The 25,190-nt window shown below is 36.0% G+C and overlaps 1 protein-coding gene across 1 annotated transcript; it reads left to right on the top strand.

The window, feature by feature from the left end:
- The first annotated feature begins 232 nt into the window (after window positions 1–232).
- extl3 (exostosin-like glycosyltransferase 3) lies at window positions 233–22,052 on the top strand. The gene is made up of 6 exons (XM_051139137.1): window positions 233–386; window positions 12,977–15,553; window positions 16,262–16,389; window positions 18,096–18,240; window positions 18,521–18,649; window positions 20,327–22,052. Exons 2-6 carry the CDS (start codon window positions 13,412–13,414, stop codon window positions 20,534–20,536), a joined length of 2,754 nt encoding a protein of 917 aa, XP_050995094.1. The 5' UTR covers window positions 233–386; window positions 12,977–13,411; the 3' UTR covers window positions 20,537–22,052.
- Window positions 22,053–25,190: the final 3,138 nt, after the last annotated feature.

The raw sequence follows: 25,190 nt of genomic DNA, 5'->3' as shown, positions 1-25,190 counted from the left end.
ATACATGTTTAAAACTATTTCCACTGACTAGATCCTCCCGTTTATAATATATTAAACACGCAATTATCAATAAATTAATCATTATACATTTATATTATGCTAAAATATTACCAAAAATCAGACAGAAATATTTGTAAACACACTCCCGCGTTCTCCGCTCTGAGCGCTAGATGGCAGAACGCGCACGCACTGAACGTCTGCTATCGCGCACGCGCACGTCGCCGCTGCTGTCTGCTGGAGCGCGTACGCGGTTTGCTGCACCTCAGAGACGGAGCGTTTTCAGGAGCCGTTTACCGGGCCGTTTCTGTCCGTTACCGACACCATGGACACTCTGAAGAGCTGAAGTTCACGAGGACCGATGTCCGTTCTAAGGGATTTATTCTGAGGTACGGTAAAATAACGGTTGTGTCGTTCGTTAGCGGCTGGGTTAGCAGCGGCTAACATCAAACAGACAGATGCAGAAAAACATTACTGGTTTCAACCTAAATAACACTCATATTGGTGGTGTTTTAGTTATGATATTGCTCTAAAATTAATAATGTCGTTTTTTAGCCGGAATATGTTTGATTTTTAGCTCTCTGTGTGTCTAAAGTACTGCAGGGAATCAGTGTAACGTTAAGTTGGTCATTTAAACGACGCGTTGAACAAATAAGACTCACCTAAACAAATACTATCAGACACACATTGATCTCAGATATAAGTAATATTTAATCTTTAATCTTGAACATTACTTTATGACATCTGCTTTTGTTAATAATATTCATATAACACTCTAATATGGTTATTGATGTATAGCATCTGATCAGTAGTATTAGAATCGCTCTGATCTGATTTATCAATATCAGACACTTGTCATTTCTACTATCTGCTTTGATCAATAATATAATACCATATAATACTCTAATATGGTCATTAATGCATAGTCTGATTTGCATAATAATGTCAGACACTGATCTGATTTGTTAATATGTAACATTTCGTTTGATTATCAATATCAGGTCCTCTATAATCTTGTAATTAATTTCTAACATCTGCACTGATCAATAATATTGATCACATTCTAATCTGGTCATTAATGTGTATCGTTTGATCTACTCAGTAATATCAGACAGACAGTAATTTGTATTATGATGTTTCATTTCATCTGATTAACAATAGCAAGCATTGTTTAACCTAGTAATTAATTTATAACACATAGTCGATCGACAATATCAGATAATAAATAACCTCAGATCTGATCAATAATATCGGATGGTGAACTGATATATTGTAATATAGACTTTTTTAGACTTAATTACTCTCGTGAACTGATATGATTTTTTTTTATTATTATTAATATTTTAAATAATTTAGAATATATGATATTAATTTTGTTGAATAAAGTTTTGTTGAATATTACATGCATGCTGCTGTGGTCTCACTTGACAGACTCAGAATCAGAGTTTGATTCAGAGATTAAACCCTCACAAAAAGCTTTGCATGTTACAGTACGAAGATCAGATTCTGAATATCAACATAAGATATTTTCAGTCTGGCATGTAAGATCAGATCATATCTGAAATTGGTAATTAGAACATGTTGTGTCAGATTCTCCTCTCATATTCTGAATACAAGACATTATGGCCTGATTTCACAGACAGGATTTAGCCTAAGCCAGGATTAGGTCATATTTCAATTAGGACATTTAAGTAATTTTATAAACGTACCTTAGGAAAAAACATTACTGATGTGCATCTTGAATATATGTTATATGATATATTTTAAGATCAGTCAGTGCCAGTTTATTTCAGTTGAAACAGCTTAGACTTACATTTTAGTCTAGGACTAGGCTTAAGCCTTGTCTATGAAACCGGGGGTATATCTGACCACCATGGTAATATTGATTAGACCTGATTGGTAGATCTACATCTGGCATTCAGTGTCTGTCTGGTTGGTCATCCGTGTGATGAATAGGAGGAACAGATGTGTTAGTCGATGATGAGTTGTGTTGAGGTGGTCAGTGATTATTTAGCATGCTGACCAGTTCTGTGTTTGTGTGAATGGATTGTTTTCCTTCTAACCCATCTGTGAAGGTTATAACTCATTGCACGTTTTGTTTGTGAAGGAAAATAAAAATATTTTGTCTCTCTGCCCTGATAATGGTCGACCATCTGTGCGATGCAGTGCCAGTTCAGGCGTGACTAAAACAAATACTAAATCACCAAACCATTTTTATAGTCTTAACAGCTCTCATTATAGGCGTTGTGTGCGTGGAGTCTTTAATTTTGCATTTATTTGTATACTAGAGAAGGGATGCTGACGGTCTTAAAGTCTTAATTTCCCCTTCCAGAAATTAAGGCTTTAAAATGTTCTGGGTAGAAAGTTTTAAATTCAAAGCCATGGTATAGCATCTTGCATTCAGTGCCAAAAATGAGTAATTTCCTCAGTATTTTTGTCTTGTTTTCCAATAAAAGATATCTAAACTTTCTTAAATCAAGATACATTTACTTGAGAAGCAAAATAAAGAAATGAAGTTACAAAATTAAGTGAGTTTATGGTTAAAACAAGAATGGATATCTGCCAGTGAGATCTGAAAATGTGTTTTTGCTTGAGTTAAGTTGCTTTTCAAGTAAATGCATCTTGATTTAAAAAAACAAAACAAAAAAAAAACAGGCATATTTTGTTCCTTTCAAAATATTCCTTAAATCTTCTTTATTGCTCTTAAGTGATCTTGAAGGAGGGGTTCACCCAAAAATGAAAATTGCTCACCAATGGGTCCTCTGTGGTGAATGGGTGCCGTCAGAATGAGAGTCCAAACAGCTGATAAAAACATCCCAATAATCCACACCACTCCAGTCCATCAATTAACATTTTGCTTGTTTGTAATAAATTTATCAAGACATTTTTAACTAGCTGTTGTCCTCTATCCATAATATTGCTCTAAATACATCTCTAAATCTAAGTCATATTGTCTAATTCAGGAAAGAAATTTGCACAGATCAAGCAACGCTTACAAGCCAAAACAGATTAAACAAATACGTGGGTGGATATTGATGTGTGAGTACTTTTTCATTGGAGGAAGCTTTATTATGCATTATTGACTCATATTTTGGCTAGAAGTGTTGGCTTGAAGTTAAACACCCTGATAGATTTGTTACTTAAAAAACATATGTTTAGGTGCACTCTCTCTTTAAAAATGTCTTTTAAAGAATTTTCATAATACCTGCAGAAACCCTTTTGCATGCTAAGATGTAAGTTGGAGTAAAGATCTGTGGATATTGAATGTGCCCCCGTAATGCCTATGTCGGATTCTAGTCTAAACTTTATGGAAATAGACATGGCTTTTCTGTTATCCTGTGTCGTTGTTGGTACTGTAGTCGGCTTTGTGATTTTTGAGCATAATGCAGTAATTCCCCGCAGGCCAAGGAACAATCACACTGGCTCTTCTCCCGCTATCCGTCACTGTCCAGCAGTGTGGATATGCAGAGGTCTGGCAGCTGTTACTAGGGTCTTAAGATTTTACTGGTGTTAAATCTGTGATCTGGCATAAGGCTGGGAAAGGGCCTGCTGCTCTGGATGGGTAACGCTGCTGGGATTTGACTTATTTGGATCAGGTGCTGAATATGGCAAATGCCATGTGGGAATTTTTTTGGTTTGTTTTATCGCGGTCAGATTGTTAACTGAATAGAGCCACATTTCCCTCATCATAAACACCCTGATGTTAGGAAATATCGCTAATAAATGGCATTTATTAGAGTCTCATGACTAATTTCACAGATCTATTCTGAGTTCTGCTTGACAGAGCTGTTACTGTGTTGAAAAACTACATCTGAGAAACTTGCTCTAATTGTGAACAAAGCAGCCACTTGTCTGTCCATTTTCTTCTTTCTGTTTAATTTGAATTAGTTAAGTCTGATGTAGTTTAACTGATCTGATTTGATCTGTTCAGAGTCTGATGTTCTCTGTTTGTAGCTGATGTGCTCTACTTCTTTACTTTAGTGTTAGTCTGATCTGTTTTGGTGCTTGGCAGAAGCTAATAAATCACGCCATGTTTCCTCAGCACAGACTTCTGGGTGAGATGTTCCCACAGAGTGAAGCTGTGAGTTTGTTAGCCATATTCTTTCTGACATCCCGAAGTACATCAGCTCCAGGATGTTTGAAATGAGTTCATTAATAGTTATTTTTTTGCCATATGCTGGGAAGAGAGCAAGATTTTCCATCTGTTTCTTACTCTCTCTTGTTTGGCTGTGTCATTGTTGTGAACTTTCAATTGCAGATTCTGACCTAATTAAGCTGACCATACACCTTACGCTGTTCAGAAGGTGGACCTGATGCATTATGCAGATGATTTAAAAGCTTCTTAAGGTTTTCGAATGGTTCTGTCCTGGAGGCACAGTAGTCCAGACTTCTAAATCGCTTATTCTTTTTGTGTGTTGGTTGCCTTGGTGTGTTTTTTAGCATTTTAATATTTTTCTCATTGGCCCAATATCTCTATAATATTCTGGCTTGAGTTCTTTGGTGTAAATCTATGGTGTTTTTTTTTTTTTTTTTTTTTTTTTTTTTTTTTTTTTTTTACCCATGGTGCTCATTTTATCACCCAGGCAAAAAAAAAAAAATTGTGATCGTCTGTTTCCTTCAAACTTTACATCCCTTTCCTGAACAAAGTGTCTGATGGACCGTTTCACAGACTCTGATGTGTTTCCACAGATATTAGTGTTATAAATCAGCAGTTTTTTTTATATTTCCGTTAAAACTTCAAGTACATGTAAAACTATACTTTGTTATATTATCTTGACATTCAATTACAGAAAGTAAGTGATCGCAAATTTTTTCATCTTTCTCTCTTTTGAGCTTCGTAATCAATCTCAAAATATTTTTCCTTATGAAACACTATTGTGGATTCTTTTCTTTTGCTACTGGAGCAAATGGGAATGCAGAAATTATATTTTGTAGTTTCTGTTCACCACTATTGAACTATGATGAATTCCATTTTCTCCCAAAAGATTAGTATGTTCAAATCATTAGTGCAATGTTTGAGCAATAGTAATACTTGAGGAAGCTTTTTTATCACTGGTTTAAAAAAAAGAAGGTAATTGCAACATTTTTCATAATTCTGAGTTTATATCTCACATTTCAACTGTGACTCAGAATACTAAGAAAAATTGCGAAATAAAACATCTCAACTACCTGTTTTATTCTGTTGCGAGATGTTAGCTCATAAGAAAAAAAAAAACCCCTCAGAATCGACCTAGAATTGTATTGTGAGGAATAAAAATTGTTTTGAATTCTGAGTTTATATCTAACAGTTTTGACTTTTTTTTTTGGTTTTTTTCCCTTTTGCCTTTTGCAATTCTGAGTTTGTATCTGGCAATTTTTTTCTCAGAAATTAAAAATCTTAATAAAAAAGCTAAACATTATTTGGGATTATAGTTATTTTTTAACTCACATTTCTTTTCTTGCAAATCTGAGAGGTCAGAATTGCCAAATGTGAACCTGCAAATACCATTTTTATTTATTTTTATTCAGTGGCTTAAAAATAAAAGTGCTTCACAATGCCATAGAAGAACCTTTTTGTTTAAATGGTTCCATAAAGAACCTTTAACATCTGAAGAACCTTTCTATTTCATAAAAGGTTCTTTGTGGTGAAAGAAGGTTCTTCAGATTATAAAAAGGTAAGAAAGAGATGGTTCTTTAAAGAACCTTTCACTGAATGGGTCTTTGTGGAACCAAAAGTGGTTTTTCTATGGCATCGCTGTGAAGAACCTTTTAACCACTAATAAAGGTTCATTTAGTTTTAATTCAAGTATTTTTTTAACAGTCTTAATGGCATTGCTTGTAATTAGCTTTCACTGGCCTAAAAAAAGTCACATTTTCTCTGTATAATTGTATAGTTGAATTTTTATTTCATTGTCTGTGTGCTTAAGTTAGAAGCCTCCCAGGTTGCCCACACAGACAGCAATAAGCAGAGAAACACTACAGTATGATCACCGTGGGTCTGATTCCAGTGGCAGGTCTTCATGAAGTTTGGTATTAAAGGTGTCAGATGGTGCTGAATCATGTAGCTTCTGTTTTTTTTTCCTTTTTCACTTTTTCCTCTGTATATCAACTCTCTTGGAAATGGAAGAGAGAAAAACCACAGAGCGTGCAGTCACGTTAAATTAAAGTGCTAATTATAGAATGCGCAGCTCCGCATCTGCGGCTGCAGTCCGGCTTGAGGCTAATGGATGTGTAAATGAAAAGCGTAACATCTCACTATAGCAGCTCAGCTCGGCCATAATGGAATCATTCAGGGTGGGTATCGGTACCACAACATCAGGTGATCACTGTTTTCTGCCTCATAAATGTCAGAGGGATACAGACAGGAAAGGTTGCGCTTTTCCTGTCCAGCTACACACACAGTGCTTCCACCCCTTTGGGTGATATCAAGCTTCCTTTCCTTCACTCATAAACTGCGTCAGAAGAAAAAAAAAAGTACACTGAATTCACACAGCTTGGAGAAGGCTTAATTGTGATTAATTTATTAGTGACATTGGCTAAGTTGGCCATTAATGTTATAGGACACTATGGAATCGGTTTTATTTTTTACCAATTTTTGCATTTTTCGGCTTTAAATTTTCTGGATCACATTCAGTGGTTAGAAATAAAAAAATAAAAGACAAAATTAATTGTCTAATTAATGAAAACCGTAAAACAGTTTTAGAGTTGTTTTGTTTTGTTTTGTTTTGCATTTTTTACATTTTAACAATTATAGAGTCAATCAAATGTTTACTTTTTCAAAAATGCTATGTTTAAATGATCATTTTTCGGCTTTAATTTTTCTGGATTCCATTTAATGGTTAAATAAAATTTTAGCAGTCAAAAACATGTCTAATTAATTAAAACCATAAATCTATACTACAGTTTTACAGTTCATGAAATCAGTTTTTATTTTTCCCCCAAATTGTTTACATTTCCCCATATTTAAAATTTTTCTGAATTCTGTGATTTTTGTTTACATTTTTTAAATGTGAACAATTATAGAGTCAGTTAAATGCTTACTTTTTTCAAAAATGCTCTGTTGTCTGTTTAAACTTTTATGGGTTTATGACAATACAAATTTTATTTCAAAAGTGGTGGTAATTGGCATACCACATTAAGAGTTTTAATTCATCTTTTAAAATGTAATCAAATTAAAATGAACAATTCTTTATTTTTACTTTATTTATATTTATTTTTATTTTTATTTTTATTTTGCTGCACAAAAGAGGTTTACTGTTAAAATTAAAAGAAAAATTATGTAAAAAAATAAACTATATATAACTTGAGAAGTACATTCATTCTAGTAATATATTTCTGTCACAATTTCTCCAAGTTAAACCAAACTTTTATTTTAATACTTTGTCATAAATACCTTGAAAATTCTTTGTGTACGTGACATGAATATAGATGACATAATTGAACGTGAACATTACTAATACCTCAAATTGTATGGATTGTTGAGAAGTGTGGTTTTACTTTTCTAATAGATCAAACGATTTTGACCGGGTATTTACTAAAATAAGCAAAAATCAGTATCTATCTAACAAAATATTTTACAACAACAACAACATTTATTTATAGAGCACATTTAAACACAACCAAGGTTGACCAAAGTGCTTCACAAAGAATAAAACATTTTAGTGACTTACATAGTTCCTTGATCAAAAAACAATCAGAACACTTCAGCAACATATTGGCAACACACAGCTCACATTTATTCAGAAAATGTCTACTTTTAATGAGGGTTTACATTTGCAATCTTGATAAATTTGCTAGTAGTATGCTGGTTTCTTAAAAAACAAATTTTGGCATGCGCATTGCAATAGTTGTTTTAGCATTTTTATTTTTTTTTTTCCAGATGTGGGTTGCTTGATGTGCAAGACTAGATAGCAAATGACAAACTCCCATAAACAGCCTGAATATGATTGAGCAATGATCAGGCACAAGATGTTTCAGTACTGCTTGTTGGTACATCTCACAGTGGATATATTTTCGCCAGATACCTGTGCTCCGTATCTATATCCAATTATTTATTTATTTATACGTAATGTCTGTCTCCTAAGAAAAGGATTGCCGATGACTCCTCCTTGTGACTTCTCTTGAAGATGCCTGTAGGCAATGAGAATTGGCTGTCAGCTTTCATAGCCTCTCCGACCTGAATAAAATTAGACTACAGCTCCGTTCTCCTCAGCGATTGAGCCTGAAAGATGAGCTGGAACGAGGGTAAACACCTGGTTTGGATCACACTTCATTCCAAGGTTACTTTAGGTAACTGGAATAGTTGCAAACCAGTTAGCATAATATCCAAGCTGATTAAGATTAGTGTATTTGAAATGATAATATGTTGAAAATGGCATGCCAAAGGTTGTTTTTTGAAGTGTGTTTGCCTTTTGGGCTAATTTACCACAATCCCTTGAGCAACGGATGAGAGGATGAGATTGTGATTAGACTCTTTCTCCACCTTTCAGTTGGCGATATCTGGCACATTTTAAATGTATGCACCTTAAGAAAACCTGTGCGTCCCATCTAATTTCTTAATACACATTCCTGGGTTATTATGCAAGAAATTCCAGAGTGATATCAAGATGCAATTTTATGATGTGGAAGTATCTCCCACTGCTGTTTGTAGTGTCTTGTTATGAACTCAAAGGTATGTACTTGCACATTCCCAGCAAAGTACATACGTAGTGCAGAACAGAAGTATGCAAAGCATGCAGGCAGTCTTCATTGTAGAATATGCCTCACCTTGCTTCATTAAAACTGTTAGGATGTCCACAAAAAAAGCACAGTCCTTGCATTTAGCCACAGTGTCAAGATTGCAGGTGGTGGGGCGATTTCAGCGTGACTCTCGCTTGTTTTGTGTTGCTGTGCATAGATAATTGTGTATGGAAGCGTTATCATTTATCTCAAGGGGCGTTTGCTGCTTTGTTTCAGATAAACAACTTCAGGGCTGTGGGTTCTTTGGATAATTAACCTATTTTTAGGACCATTAAGCCTTTTTTATTGTGACACGTAAGTTTGTTTTCCGCCAATTCTCAATTGCATAATGCGCCCAGATGATTAACTTTCAAATGCATTTCTGATTTTTAGGTCATCTAATATTGATATGCATTGTAAAAAAAAAAAAAAAAAGATTTTTAGAGCTTGTAAGTAAAATTTACCAAAAAATATTATTTCAGTTTTAAATGTGTTACTTGCCATCTCTGTAATTGCTTGTGAATTTTTATTAGTAGTTTCTAAGCAGACTAGTAGTTTCCCAGTGTACTTAAGAATAGGCGTTCTTTACAGTTGTTTATACAATAGATTTCTGAATAAATATTTTCTCTTCAGAGATTGCATGTGAAATGGGCTGTGAACTAAAAAACAAACAAACATCAGACTAGATTTCATTTCCTCGGATCGCTCCGATGACTCAATTTCATATCAGCAATATTATTTCGTCAGGCTGACTTGCAGGTGGGCCTTTTGGGATTGCGTGTTGCCTGGAGGAAGACGTTGGGCGTGTGCACCAAATCTGGGTGAAACGGATAGAAATTAAGGATGAAATTCTTGCTAACACTGACAGGGCAAACAGGATGCAAATGTGCCTCAAGGCCACTGTTGGAGGTCTCGCTTTGGGACCTGTTAGTGCTTGCTAGTCATAGAAAACTATCCATGCATGGTCAGCTGGCAAGATGAATTGTCTGGAGAATCCAGCTTGAGCAAAACTAGATTTGAAGATGAGAGCATATTCTTGTGGAACCAATCGACACAGAACATCTCAAAGTGAGCTCTGTTTAAAGCCCAGTGTGTTGCCCTTATGCCAAAACCTTGGCCCATTCTTGTCTGGAGCTTTTTAATGCTAAATTCAGTGTAGAATGTTCTGATAGGTCATGCATGAGTTAATTAAACACAGCTGCTTTATTTCCACTGGAAGAATTAAAGAGCTTGACTTTTCTGCAGAAAAACAGATAAGATGTGTGAACGAGGTCAATAGTGAGTAAACAACTGGTTTATTTTTCCCTCCCTGCCAATACAGTTTGTTAGTGGCACAGCTTGCTGTTTTATTGATGGCTGGGGAAGTTTTTTACCAATAATAAAAGATTTTTAAAAGTTGCTGGCCTACTTTTTAACTTTATAGATCGAAAAGGTAAGGGAGTGCTTAAACCACTTTGAAGATTAAAATTTTATTGCATCTTTTGACTTTTTTTTTTGGCATCTGTCTCTTGACTTCATATTGACATCATGTGGCAGAATGCATAGAAGATAATACAGTCAGACAGGCTGTATTACCTCAGTGGTCTATATTGTTTCAGCAGTGCATTAGGAACAGCATGACTCATTGATGGAGTTCTGGAGATCATCTGGGAGAAAAGCACTGCCAAATCGTTCCTGCCCGGAGAAGATGTCCCAAAGTGCAGCTCAACATCTGTCTGATGTTTAAACTGCCTTATGTAGAACATCGATCCAGCTAAAAGCTTGTCCTAGTTAACTCGTGAGGGCCGAATGCTTCTGTGCTGAGCTGAGTTATTTTATATGGCCTGGAATTTCATTTGCCTTCATTATGGTATAAAATGAAGATGAATTGGAGTAATGGTGTTGCTTAGAAGTCAATGACAGCAACAACTCTAACAGAAACATTTGATAAAGATTCACTGAGATGTGGGGAAACATTAACTTTGTATAATCAGATTTTTTAAAAGCCGTTCAGATTCACAGAAAGGAAAATACACTGATAGTACTTCTTTTTATAAGTTGTCTAGTTGCTGGTATGTAGTTTAGAAAAATAATATTGACTTCTTAAACCTCACTTTTGATGTCTATTTCTGCTGATGCAACTTTCATTTCAGCTGAAGAGGAAATGGCAAAAGAGGAAGAGAGATGGAAAGTTTTTTTCCTGTGCAGAAACCAGTGGAGACTGATATTTGATTCAAATACCAAACATGTTTCATTTTTTTTTGTATTTATACTAGTCCTTTTTGGACTCTTGCCTTCAAAGCAAATTTCACTTGGAGAAAATTGGTTACCCTTGTCGTCGGGAAATGTCATTGCTGCATAAAATATGCTCGCGCTGATAATAAGGGATCCATAATTTCCTGCTTTCATCCGCATTTGCTGCTACTCAGCCGCGGCCAGACTGGAAAAAATCCTTCCATTTGCAAAACTGGTTAAATATTGGCTTGTGGTAAATTTGCTTTGCCTTCGCAACCCAGAGGCAGTGTGAGGATTAGACGGAGAGTTGTTATTCCAGGGAAACTTTCCGGACCTGATCACAGGTCAGTGTGATATATATTTTTTTTTTTTCTTGAGAGCACATCCAGTTTCATTTTAATGGCTGGACGACTCAGTGGAGATGAAGCTCAGACATGCTGTATCTTGCATGTTAACATGAGAAAACTATTCTGCTTAAAGGGGCTATTCAATTTATTCCTTTGATCAAAGCTGAATTTTCTCTCACATGATCCTTCAGAAATCATTCTAATAGGCTATTTTGCTGCTCAAGAAACAAATATTGATTGCTGTGAATTGTATTAATTAGCCTATCCAGTTGAGCAGACTTATTTTAAACTCTCGTTAGAGGTGAAATGGGCTAAATCAGTAATGGAGCAAAACATCAGTTCTGTATTGCCTGTTGTACAACATAAACACAGAGTTTAGCTTTTATGTTTTGAAGTTTACATGCTCGTTTTATTTTTAGTGCATCAACGTGATGTATTATTAAACAACCACAAATAACAACCCTTACAGCAGTGGAAGGAGGCTAAATAATGGAGCTTAATCAGGGAACGGTCAAAAAGAGTGATTATCCACTTCAGGTGTTCAGAGGGGAAGTGTTTCATGAGCCCCAATTTGTCCCTTAGTATCAGCGTCTGTCTCTCATCACTTTAACATTACTCTGGAGATCTAGAGTAATTAATCTGAGAAGAACACGGTGCCCTTCCTTCTTACACGGTCTAGGTCTTATAGTCTGTAAGTGGCAGCGGAGATTAGGCTTGTGCTGAATCCCAATTTGTATGCTATTGCAAATGCAAGAAGTGTATGTGGAAAACTAGACTTTATGTATGTAAACAGAAAATGAAAGTCAGTGGCCAAAATGAAAACTGTCATGCCAGGCTTATTTTAATATATACTAGATATATTTATGTCTTGTGTCGTTTTCATCAGTAGAGTATATGAATCAGGAAGTGGTCTGACAGAAGTATGCGATAGTTTATCTCTTCCCTGCTGCATGTCAAAATCTGTTCCATTAAAGGGAAAATCATCCCTCATGTCCTCTCATCCAGAGATAATGAAGCTCTCTGAAATGTTGCATGGCTTTTACTGATGCCTGCATGGGCAAATCTAGCATAGACGGTCACTTGAGGCGATTCACGTGTTTTTTTTTCCTGTACGCATGCCTTATGGAGTGTTTGCTCTGTGGGTTTGTTTTAGAACAGCTGCTAATGCTTGGAGCTAGCTGTCAGCATACCAGATAATGTGTTCAGTGAATAGGACAAGCCTGTGAGGTCATTCTGAGCTCTGCCAGTTGGTTTCAAATCTAACAAATGGGTGTGAACTGTTTTTTGTGGAAACGTGTTTTAAAAACGTCTCTTGCCAATTGCATACTGTAATCGTTAATTAGAACTGCCATTTGGCCAGAGAGTCTCAAACAAATGCAGGCACAAATGCTTAGCCAACACATTGCCACTGTACTGTCCTGCAATAGATGTTTCACATGTATACTTGCAATTTTGTGGCAGACTCAGTATTCAAAGGGCGTTAAAAAGAGAACTCTGACAGTTCACTTTGGAATGCATTGTAAGAAGTGTCTGTGCAAATGTAAGTGCGTACAGTCAGTTTCGGGTCTTAGACTTGAAGATTGAATGTTCTTGGGATAATAAAGTGATTCAGATTTCCTATCCTTAGCATTGGTCATATCAAGTCACCCAGGGTTGTTAAGATTTATAGTTGTTGTCTGAAATATTGCGCAGATAGCTAACACTTGGTCTCTGTTTTGCAGATTGAATGCAGTTGGATGGCATGCAATATCTCCAAGAGCTGCCAGTTGATGAGTCCCAATTATGGAAGAGTGACTGGAGTGTGATACCACAAATCAAAATGCAGATCAGCCATGCCTTCATTGCTGATCTTCATCAAAGGCACTCAGTTAATATTGCTGTCTGGGACTCGCCCTCATCTCTTGGATAGTTTCAATTTCAACATACATACAACAAGCAAGACCATATTTTTTCTGGACGATATCATTCTGTCACGAGAAAGATGAAATTTCCTTTTATTAGAAGTCCCAGTTAAAACAAGGACACATACATTACGAACTCCGGAAAGGGGTAAAACTGAAAGTGTGTACTGTACAGATGAGGTTGCATTATGGCAGCTGAATCTCCTCAACGGCTGCATTCACGTATCTGGTTCGGAGGAGAGTGATAGTTGCACGATGCAGCGAAGCGGAGGCATCGTCGGGAACAGCAGCCAGCCATGGGTACTGCGGCGTGTGCGGCTCACCTGGCTCAGTTTCATGCTCTTCTTCATCCTGGTCTTCTTCCCTCTCATTGCACACTACTACCTCACCACAATCGATGAAGCAGGGGGACCAGATAAGCGCATTTTTGGGCCAAGACCTGGAGCAGAGCTGTGCGAAGCGAAGCACGTTCAAGACCTGTGTCGTATCCGCGAATCTGTCAGCGAGGAGCTGCTTCAGCTTGAGGCAAAGCGCCAAGAGCTCAATGGCGAGATAGCCCGACTTAACCTACGCATCGAGGCCTGCAAACGTAGTATTGACAGTGCCAAACAGGACTTGCTACAACTCAAAAATGTCATCAGCCAGACAGAGCACTCTTACAAAGAACTTATGGCACAAAACCAGCCAAAACTGTCGTTGCCTGTTAGACTTTTACCAGATAAAGACGATCCTGGATACCCTCCTCCGAAGTCGGCCCAAAGCTGTCGTTTGCATACTTGTTTTGATTACGCTAGATGTCCACTTACATCTGGCTTCCCCGTCTACGTTTATGACACAGGATCGTACCCCTGGGGTGAGAAGTTGGATCCTCTTGTTAAACAAGCCTTTGCCTCATCTGTCAAAAGCAGTGTATATGTGACTGATAATCCCAACATTGCTTGTCTATACATAGTGCTTGTTGGGGAAATACAAGAATCGCCCTCCTCTCCTCCTGCATCGCCATTAGACCTTGAAAAGCAGCTCAAGGCTTTGCCGTATTGGAGATTGGACGGCCACAACCATCTACTTGTACACCTTTCGAGAAAGTCTCTGACACAGAACTTCTTGTACAATGTGAGCACAGGACGAGCAGCAGTGGCACAGTCCACCTTTTTTGAACGTCAATATAGGGAAGGCTTTGACATGGTGGTGTCTCCTCTAGTCCACGCTCTGTCTGAGCCCAACTTCCTAGAGGTGCCTCCGCAAGTCCCGGTCAAGAGGAAGTACCTCTTCACCTTTCAGGGAGAAAAGGTTGAGTCTTTGAGGAGCAGCTTGCTTGAAGCCCCACCGCAGTCCTTCGAGGAGGAAATGGAAGGGGATCCACCTGCTGACTACGATGATCGCATTATTGGCACACTTAAGGCTGTGCAGGACAGTCACCTAGACCAAGTTCTAGTGGAGTTCACCTGCAAGAATCAGCCCAAGCAGAGTTTACCAACAGAGTGGGCGTTGTGCGGTGAGCGTGAGGATCGTTTGGAGGTACTGAAGGTCTCTACGTTTGCCTTGGTGATATCTCCAGGTGACGGCCAGTTGGTGGCATCTGCTGGCTGTAGCATGAGACTTTTTGAGGCTTTGGAAGTTGGGGCAATACCGGTGGTACTTGGCGACCACTCGAAGTTGCCCTACCATCACATTATACGCTGGAGTGAGGCAGTCATTATGGTACCCAAGCCTCGCATAACGGAGCTGCACTTTCTGTTGCGTAGCATCTCGGACAATGACCTCCTGGCCATGCGACGGCAGGGCCGGTTTCTATGGGAGACATACTTCTCCACCTCAGAGAGTATCTTCAGCACCATCCTGGCTAGCGTACGAACCAGCATCCAGATACCAGCGGCGCCTATACGTGAGGAGCCTGCTCAGGAGATTCCCCACAAGGCTGGAAAGTTGGCAGGAACCGATGCTAACATGGCTGACAATGGCGACTTAGATCTGGGGCCTGTTGAAGTAGAGCCCCCTTATGCTTCGCCACGCTTCTTGCGTAACTTCACCTACACTGCTGCTGATGTCTACCGCACCTGGAATCGTGCGCCTGGCCCTTTCCATCTATTTCCACATACTCCCCTAGACCCCGTACTTCCCTCAGAAGCCAAGTTTCTGGGGTCGGGAACTGGTTTCCGCCCTATCGGCGGCGGATCTGGGGGTTCAGGTAAAGAGTTTCAGGCAGCTCTAGGAGGTAACGTCCCACGGGAGCAGTTCACTGTGGTCATGCTTACTTATGAAAGGGAGGAGGTCCTTATGAACTCACTCGAGAGACTAAATGGCCTTCCTTATCTCAACAAAGTGGTGGTTGTGTGGAATTCCCCTAAACCACCTTCCGACGATCTCCTCTGGCCAGACATTGGTCTGCCAATTGTGGTGAGCATGATCATATTTCTCATAGTCATATCTTTTTACTGGACCAGTAAGCAACCTTCTAGTAACCTCCTGAAACACCCTAGTAAGCTTCCAGATAACCCTACCAATGCATAGCATCATGGTGGCAAGTTTTGCACATCAGACACCACTCAAGAAAAAAAAATGTAAGCCTGTTATTAGTTGGAATTCTCCAAGGCTTAAAAGTGATAGAACCTCAGAAGCATTGCATTCTGCTGTAGATTTGGTCTGCTCTCTCTGCTGTCTTTGAAGCATTGCTTTCATGTCTCTAGGGCAGCAAGCCAAATTAGTTCTGGTGATATTAAAGGAAACAGTGCTGTATTAAGCCCAGAGTAAGGTTATTCTTTGAAATGAAAACCCAAACAGAATGCTGAAGTACCCCAAGTTTCTTATTATCTTCAACTAGCTTGAAACTTTAAAATGTAATATCTTTAATTATGGATGTAATATTGCGAAGTTGTATTGGAACTAGCAACTATTCTCATTTTAAATCATTTCTGCACACAAAGCCTTTGCTTTATTAATTAAAAATGGTTTCTGGAAGTATAAAGTTGTTTTGATTGGCATTCATGTTTCATAAGGTCATGTATCTAGCAGGCCCAGTAAAATCTCATAATAACGTCATGTTCTACCTCAGTAGTCGTTCACAATATGGCACGTTGACTCAACAGATGGGCTTTTTCTCTGCAGGTGGTACGCACGGAGAAGAACAGCTTAAACAATCGCTTCCTTCCCTGGGATGCAGTTGAGACTGAGGCTATTTTGTCCATTGATGATGATGCCCATCTTCGACATGACGAAATTATGTTTGGGTTTAGGTAAGGTTTTTGCGATGCCAAAATTATAGCATAGTCGGTTTAATAAGGCTGAGTGATTATACATATTGCTTTTCATGAAAATGTCACCATCTTTCGGCCATTTCAAAGCAAATACATAAATATCAAGGTATATACTGAGTATAGTCAAAAGGTTAAGAGTTTTGAGATAGACCTTTGCTATTGTGTTGGTAAAAAGTTGCTAAAACTTTACATCCCTGAATTACATCATTTTTTATTTATTTGTATAGGATTGTGCCCATGATGCTGTGGCTCCAGTACTTTTGCCCCTTTTTAAAGAAATTATATTTTGCGAAGCTAATTTTTTATTGTTTATATTACTAGAAAAGAATGTGAAACTCCCAATGACATCACTGCTTTGGGCTAAAGTATGTTTAGAAAGAATAAATTTAGTTTTATGAAGCAAGGAAGGAAAATATTTCTATTGGAGACCCCATGTAAGCTGATCTGTTTTCTCACCTCGGTCTGTACATTTTAAGCATACCATTTTAGATCAAATTTTATCCAAAGTGTAATCCAAAGATGTAAAAAGTGTTTTCAAATGTACATTAGCATCTATTTAAATGTGTTTGTCAAGAAAGAGAGAACTGTTGTGGTGTATCCCTGCAGGGTTTTTACATTCAGTCATGTGATATTGCGAGTTTAAGCCAACAGCTGCAGATTCAGTTGTTGGTTTGAGGAATTTAAAGCATCTGATCTGATAAAGTCCAGGACAGTTGAAGAAAACTCTGTTCGTCCCCCCTGTGTAGCTCCATGTTTATTTGCGTGTTTAGTCATTGGGAAGATGAGCAGATAGTGGGAGCGTAGATTTGATTTATTTTTCATCAGTTTGTTTTGGGGTAAAAATGGTCACGTCAGTGTCTGAAATATTATTAGTGTCTAAATTTTAGGGAATTCTTCAGGATGGTCAACCAGGATTTTTTTTTTTTAATTAGGTTTGTTTTTGTATCTTTGCAATAAAAACAGGTTATTTAGCTTATGTGTTTAGCTACACTATTAAAGAGCTTTACTTGGCATCCATTTGGATTAACACGGTTTTAAAATAAACTAATAAACTTAATGTGATGCATATTTGGCAGTCATACTGTTAATGCAACGGGTAAGTTTATTATTTGAATCTGTTTGAATTTATTCAAATACTCATGTTTTAAAAATTCATTTATTCAGATTTTTTAGAATCAACAAAGCTTTTGTGAAAACATTTAAATATATTCAGCTGAAAAGTGTGAATATTGTTAAAATATGTCTAGCTAAGAAATAAGAAATATTCACTGATTTTAAAATGCATGCAATTGAAACAAATTTGATTTATATAATTTGTTGTGCCAAGTTAAACACATTAAACACATCTTTAGTTTATTAGTACTGATACAAAGATCTGGCCTGCTTTTTCTGTCATTAATTTATTACTGACAAATATGCATTGCATTTTTTTTTTTTTTTTTTTTTTTGTGGTGTAATCTGAATGAATGAGAAATTGTATATGCATTTTAAAATCTATAAATATTAACTTGCTTCATTGTTAATTTATTAATTGTTATTAATTTTATTTATTTACTTATTTCATTTTTTTGTGTGCACATATTGCTAAGAAATTTACTGTGCTGGGTATTATTATATTATTATAATAACCATTCTTGCTCCGGTTTGGATCATTCCCATCTCTTTTCCCTTTTCTCCGCTACCAGGGTGTGGCGGGAGGCCAGAGACCGGATTGTGGGATTCCCAGGAAGGTTCCATGCCTGGGATGTAAATCACCAGTCTTGGCTCTACAATTCCAACTACTCCTGCGAGCTCTCCATGGTGCTGACGGGTGCGGCCTTCTTCCACAAGGTGAAGCTTCGACCTCTTTGACACTTCCAGAGCCTGATTATGCCAAAAATAGACACCTGGCTTATGTAGTTTTACCCAGATAACACCAGGAAATGGTGCTACTGAGTACACTGTCATTCAACCAAATGTAAGATGCAGTGCTTAATTTTCCAGATGGATACACGAGCAGCACAACATCGTTCATTTATGAGCATTGCTGTGGAACATCAAGCTGCATTTGAAGTGATTTTGCTCTCTTGTTCATTTTTTATTAAAATACATCATTTGTGCCTCTCCTCAGTATTACGCGTACCTCTATTCGTACGTCATGCCTCAAGCCATACGTGACATGGTGGACGAGTACATCAACTGTGAGGATATCGCCATGAACTTCCTTGTGTCGCATATTACTCGCAAACCCCCCATCAAGGTCAGTGGGCTGTTAGTTGAAGCACATGTTATTTCAAGCCTTTTGGGGCTTTGTGATTTCAGGTTCTTGCTCAGTCTTGCCATTTTTTTTTTTTTGATAAAGTGAGAAGTGAATAAATGTTAATTAGACAATACGTGCTGCTAGTCAATTAGTTTCGGTCACTCTGGGTAGCTCCACCCACAGAAAAATCTCATTGGCTTAAATCTAATTGTGTTTTAAACACTGAATATCGCCTTATTGGCTTGTATTTTGCTATCATGCAGCACTTTCACTTCCAGCCAGGACTAAAAACATTAAATTAATCTAAAAACTTCATTACAGCACAGTGTTACATTTTTAATTATCTGGCTTATATTTAAATATGCTGCCATTGATACATTTTTATTAGAACATAACATATCCTGTTCATATTTCACCCTCAAATCAAAAGAAAAAATAAATAATAAAAAAAAATAAAATAATGGAATAAAATGAAATTTAAAGGAAATGTATAGTATAATATAATATAATATAATATAATATAATATAAATAAAAATATAAATGAAGAAATATTCAGCAGTACTAGAATTTTTGAGGCATTTAATTTCTTCATTAATTATTAGAATTTAAATCTAAAATAATTATATATTATTTAAATTGTAATAATATATCACAATAATATATATATAATATGTAGGCCATAGAAAATAAAAAATATGAAGAAATATTCAGCAGTATTAGGATTTCTTGAGCTGTTTAATTTCCCCCTTAATTATTAGTATTTAAATGTATTAAAAAATATATATTTAAATAGTATTTATATATCACAGTAATATTTTGTTGCCCAAGTCTTTGTAATACACTAATCAAAATCTAATAACAATCGCTGAGACTGGCAAATAAAAAAAATTAATTGTATGGTAAAGTCCTGGAATCATCTTTAAAATGTCTAAATAAATTTTTAATGAACAAATGAGTAGATAAGTATTTCAGAACTCCATTTTTTATTTATGCCAAAATGTATTTCTTTTTTTTTGATTTGGTGGTGAAATATCACTTGGACATTGTGAAATCCTCTTGTTATCATTTTGCAACCACAATTTTGTAATTATTGTGCACTATAAAAGAAACAAAATGTCTAGGAAGTGTCCAGAGAACACACATACATGTTACAATAAATTGATTTCAGTGGGATTATTCAGTAGGATTTCAAAGCTTTAAAAAGCCTTTGATGTTCTGAAGTCCAATGACTGAAGCATCGGGACGGCCATGATTTAACAGTGTAATGAAATTTGATGGATTTTCTCTGGCATTATTACACACACACACCCTTCGTTCTGGCTGATGCCGTCCCGGCGGATTAAGCAAATCAATTACATTTGTTTTGTTGTCATGAAAAAGCAAACCAGATTGCAATAAGAAAACAGGCTGCACAAATGAAAAAGATGATATTGTGGTACAAAGTTAATAAGACTGTCATCTCTAGATAGGATTGATTTAAAAGAATAATTCACTCAAAATTGAAAGTCAGTTACTCATCGTCATGCTTTTTTAAACCTGTGTTATTATCCGAAGGTAAAACAAGTAGTTCATACAAACTTACACCCCAGTCTTCTGAAGTTGCATGATGGATTGTCTGAGGAACTGACTGAAATTAAAGTCATAAATCTTACTTTTCATGGCGTTTCCCCTCTCAGGTGACGTCACGTTGGACCTTCCGCTGTCCCGGCTGTCCGCAGGCTCTTTCGCACGACGATTCGCACTTCCACGAGCGTCACAAGTGCATCAACTTCTTTGTAAAAGTCTACGGATACATGCCGCTGTTATACACTCAGTTCAGAGTGGACTCGGTACTCTTCAAGACGCGATTGCCACACGACAAGACAAAGTGTTTTAAATTCATTTAGCCGAGCTGGGGACGGAAAAAAAGCACAGATGGACACGGGAACGTGAAGGGATTTAAAGCTTTCTTGTAAATATCGGAGGATTTTACTTTGAACATGCCTTCCTTGAACTCAAGGAAGAGTGTTTAGAGAACGAACGATTACCGTCAGGCGTTTTTAACGTTGTGCGTGATTCATCAGCAACCACTACAGGCTTTATTTGCACCACTTTTCACGGGACGTCTGGGACAGGGACGCGCCAATGGACGTCAAACGGCATTTTAATCATGCTAAACTGACAACTGGACCGACGGAGGCTGTTTTTGATGATATATCTGAGAATTATGGGAGGGTCAAAGTGTCATTGCTCTAAATGATTCGTGTTGTTATTTTTACTTTGCATATACTCGTTTGAAACGCACTGATGGTCATATTTTTTTTTTTTTTTTTGTTTTTTTACTCGTGTGTGCTTTTGTGCACGTGTGACTGGCTGTGTGCGTGTTGTTGTGTAGGTTGATGCTGACTAAATGTCATTAACCCCTGTCAGTTGTTTGTTGATCATCAGTAAGAATAGCACAAGATATCAAACATGCATAGGAATAGCACCAAAATGTCTGTTACAATCATACATAAAAACAAAATAGTCCGTAGCCCGTTTAATACACTTGTGGAATAACAGATCCATCTTAACGGCTTTTGCTGGATAATCATCACGTCTGTTTGTGGCGACTGGCTCGTGTGTTGTCGTTTTAATGCGGTTGAATGATTTCATAAATGAAAATCGCAAAGAAATATCCAGGTCATATTTGCTCATGTATATATTTTAGCCTGCTTTTATAAATTGCAACACCCAAATTCTCATGCATAAAACAAAACATCATGTACTTTTCCTAATGGAAAAATTAAGATTTGGTCGTTAATATTACTTATGACATATATACATTTAAATCACAATTAGTTTTTATTGTCATAAACGTAATGTCACAATGTAGAAAAAAATGGTCCTGAAATGATTTCTTAATTTTTTCTCATGCACAATATTCTTATTTATTCCTTTTTGCGGTGAAATGTGACCTGGACATGTTCTTGTCCATTTCATGTGCGAATGTGTTTGTGTGTCCTCGCACTACAAACGGCGACATGAATAGTGGTGGCGGGATGTGCAGTAGTTCCTTTTTGCTCTGTAAACGGTACGTGTCTCTTTTCTGTGCCAGGATGTTACCTGGGGCTCCTTCTGGTGAACTGATTTCACCCTTGAGTTGACAAATCTGAGATGCCTTTGAGAACGTTGAGTTTGACTGTTTGTGTCTGTTGGTTAATTCATGATGGCTGTCCTGACATGTTTGACAGGTACATTTAGGAAAATGGCTCTGCAATTGTAAATTAATGAGGTTTATTTTTTAAAAACACCAAAATGTGGCTCTGTTCCCCTTAGAATAGGAATATGAATGATTAAATATGATTTTTTTTTTTTTTTTTTTTTTTTTTTTGGTAACATGATGCCCATGTTTTGTATTGTGTATAAATCTGTTGAACAGGCTTTAATGTTTTTTTGTTTTGTTTTTTAATTATTGTGAAGACTTTATGGCCTTTGGGATTGGACAGGAACTGACGATATGAACTATTAAGTGTTGAATGCCAGCAAATGTTATAACTGACAACTTCTTCAACCACACTAATAAACCAGCCAGTGTCATCATCTCTTTCCTTATGGTGAAGATCTCAATCAGTTTGTTTGTAATGAATGACTCACAAAATGATTTGTGTCATTATTCAGCATTCGTCATATGACATTTTGCAGTGTTTTATTGTGTTTGTGTTCATTGAGGAACAGTGTCAGGAAATTGCAAACTGGATTCAAACTAATAACTGACAGTAAAATGGAACTGGATTGGGATCTCTGTAGTTTTACAACTGGAACTAAAATTAAAACCATAAATAACCCTTTTTATTACTTAAACATTTAATTAAAATAAAAAAAAAAAAACTTTATATAAATTATTTAAATATTTAAAAATTAAAAATATATAAAAAAAAACAATACAAACTTACTATAAATAAAATTAAATTGAAAACATTTGTGAAATCGTGAAAAATCACATCCAAAATAAGTTTTTGTTTATATATGTGTGTACTGTGTATATGTATTATGTATATATGAAGACACACATACAGTACATATTTTGAAAATATTCACAAGTATATAATTATATTAATGTAATTTCTAATAAAAATGTATATAAATGTAATTTATATATAAATATTTAATATATAAACAACATATTTTTCTTATATACATGCATGTGTATTTATATATACATAATAAATATACACAGTAAACATACATACATTATGTACACTATATGTACATAACTTTTTATTAATTCATCATTTATCTCTATCTTTTCTTTAATAAATTCTTTATTAATAAATTTTAATTATTACATTATTACATTTATTTTTAAAATATTTTAAACAACATTAATTCTTGTTCTTATGATTATTTGGTTAGTGTTATTTATTTATTTTTTTACTTGATTTGAAGTATTTTTTTTATCAGAATGGGTCTAAAGCTATATACATATATATATATATATATATATATATTATATATATATATATATATATTTATATAAATATATATGCATATACTGTGTGTGTATATATATATATATATATATATGTATATATATATATGTATATGCATATACTGTGTGTATATATACTGTGTATACACTAGTCAACATTTGAAGTGTATCAAAACCTTTTATCAAAGTTGTCCTATATATATATAAACCGAATTTATAAACCAAACTTGCATGAGAGAAACAGTGTTCAAAAATGTGATATTACAAATTAAATCTGTGCAACTCTAATTTTTCTGACCTCACAAATAAGTTTACAGCTGATTTCATCATTTGTTTGGAGTAGTAAAATGAATCCTTTTCTCTGTGATCACACATTACAATAATTAAGTGGATTCAATTGCACAAATAAATGGTTCAAAGCGATTGTTCATTATTCCTGATTCACACATCACTAGTGTGTCCTTGTCTTTCTAACATTCTCCACTAGCTCTCATTGTGTTTTGACTGTCCGTCACGTGTTCTGGTCTGTGGGCTTCAGGGGCCGCGAGCGCAGCTGCTTTGACGGGCCTCGGGCTCAGGCGGGGTCTGCAGTTCAGGAAACACTGCAGTCTGTAATCAAACCCCAGACACGCATCTGACTGTCTGACATCAGCTGAACGTCTCTCAAACACATGATGAGAGGCTGAAAAGCAGCCATAAACCAGCCCAACGTGAAATTAGACCCTCCCTGTGAGGAAACATCTCAAGCTGCAGCCTCATAAACCTTCACAGCAGCCAATGGAAACACCTCCTTATTAAAGATGAATACTCTAAGACACATTTCAGTTCATCGTAGTGGTGTGCGATATGTATCGTCTGCAATAATATCATAGTTGTTGTTTTAATATGTGCGATTCGACATCATAGAGTATATCGCAAAAAGCAAACAAAACACCTACATGCATAAAATATAAAACTATGACACATGGGCCATTCTACAGAATTTATGCAAACAATTTGTGACCCTGGACAACAAAACCAGCCATAAGGGTAAATTTTTTTTATTTAGATTTATACGTGAATAAATAAGATAAATAAATAAGCTTTTCATTTATGTATGGTTTGTCAAAATTTGGTCAATATACAACTTGAAAATCTGGAATCTGAGGGTGTAAATAAAAAAAAAAAATCTAAATATTGAGAAAATCGCCTTTAAAGTTGTCCAAATGAAATTGTTAGCAATGCATATTACTAATAAAAAAATGAGTTTTTATATATTTACGGTAGAAACTTTACAAAATATCTTCATGAAACATGATCTTTACTTAATGTCCTAATGATTTTTGCCATAAAAAAAAAATCTATCATTTTGACCCATACAATGTATTTTTGCTACAAATATACCCGTGCTACTTATGACTGGTTTTGTGGTCCAGAGTCACATTAAAGTTTTAAAGTCTTAGATGTTTACTAAGACCCTTCTATTATCTATTAAAACGCACAACAATATATATTAAATCATCATTTATTAGGTACTTTCAGTTGGGCGGTGGCTGTCCTGAATCCTAACCCCTAAATTTCAACTCATGGAAATGATATTGAAATAATTTTTGTATTTTTTTCAGTTTTTTAAGTTCAAAAAAAATATTTATTTTATATTTTGTTTATAAATCATAAAGCTTTCTGTAAAAAAAATGTGAATTTCACTACCGAAACAGTGTATGTTTTAGTCCACTGGCTGCCTCTAAATTTGACAGAAGGAAACACGTAATCCTTTATTATGGGTAAAGGCTAGTAGTTCCGGTCCTTGATTCTAATTGGTTGAGCCGCATTCTAAGCTGTTGTAAATTACTCTATAAACTTTGTTTACGTCTTTGTGTTGCTTGGCAACCACTTTGTTGCAACCACAGCTGTTTCTGAGGAACTACATTGTTTGGTGGAAGAATACTGTTTTTATTTAAATCATTACACTTTATGTGCTCTGTTTTATTTTGTGAAACCTTAGTACGTATATGGAATAACCATTTTATAAAAGCATGAAGTGAAGCTGTGGTTTACAGTGAATTTATAATAGCCCCTTAACTGTTATAAATTCACTGTAAATCACGGCT

The sequence above is a fragment of the Labeo rohita genome, chromosome 20 (genome assembly GCF_022985175.1).
Source record: "Labeo rohita strain BAU-BD-2019 chromosome 20, IGBB_LRoh.1.0, whole genome shotgun sequence".
In the NCBI taxonomy this organism is placed as follows: domain Eukaryota; kingdom Metazoa; phylum Chordata; class Actinopteri; order Cypriniformes; family Cyprinidae; genus Labeo; species Labeo rohita.
Note: the sequence above shows the minus strand (reverse complement) of the source record. Positions and strands in the feature narration are given on the sequence as shown.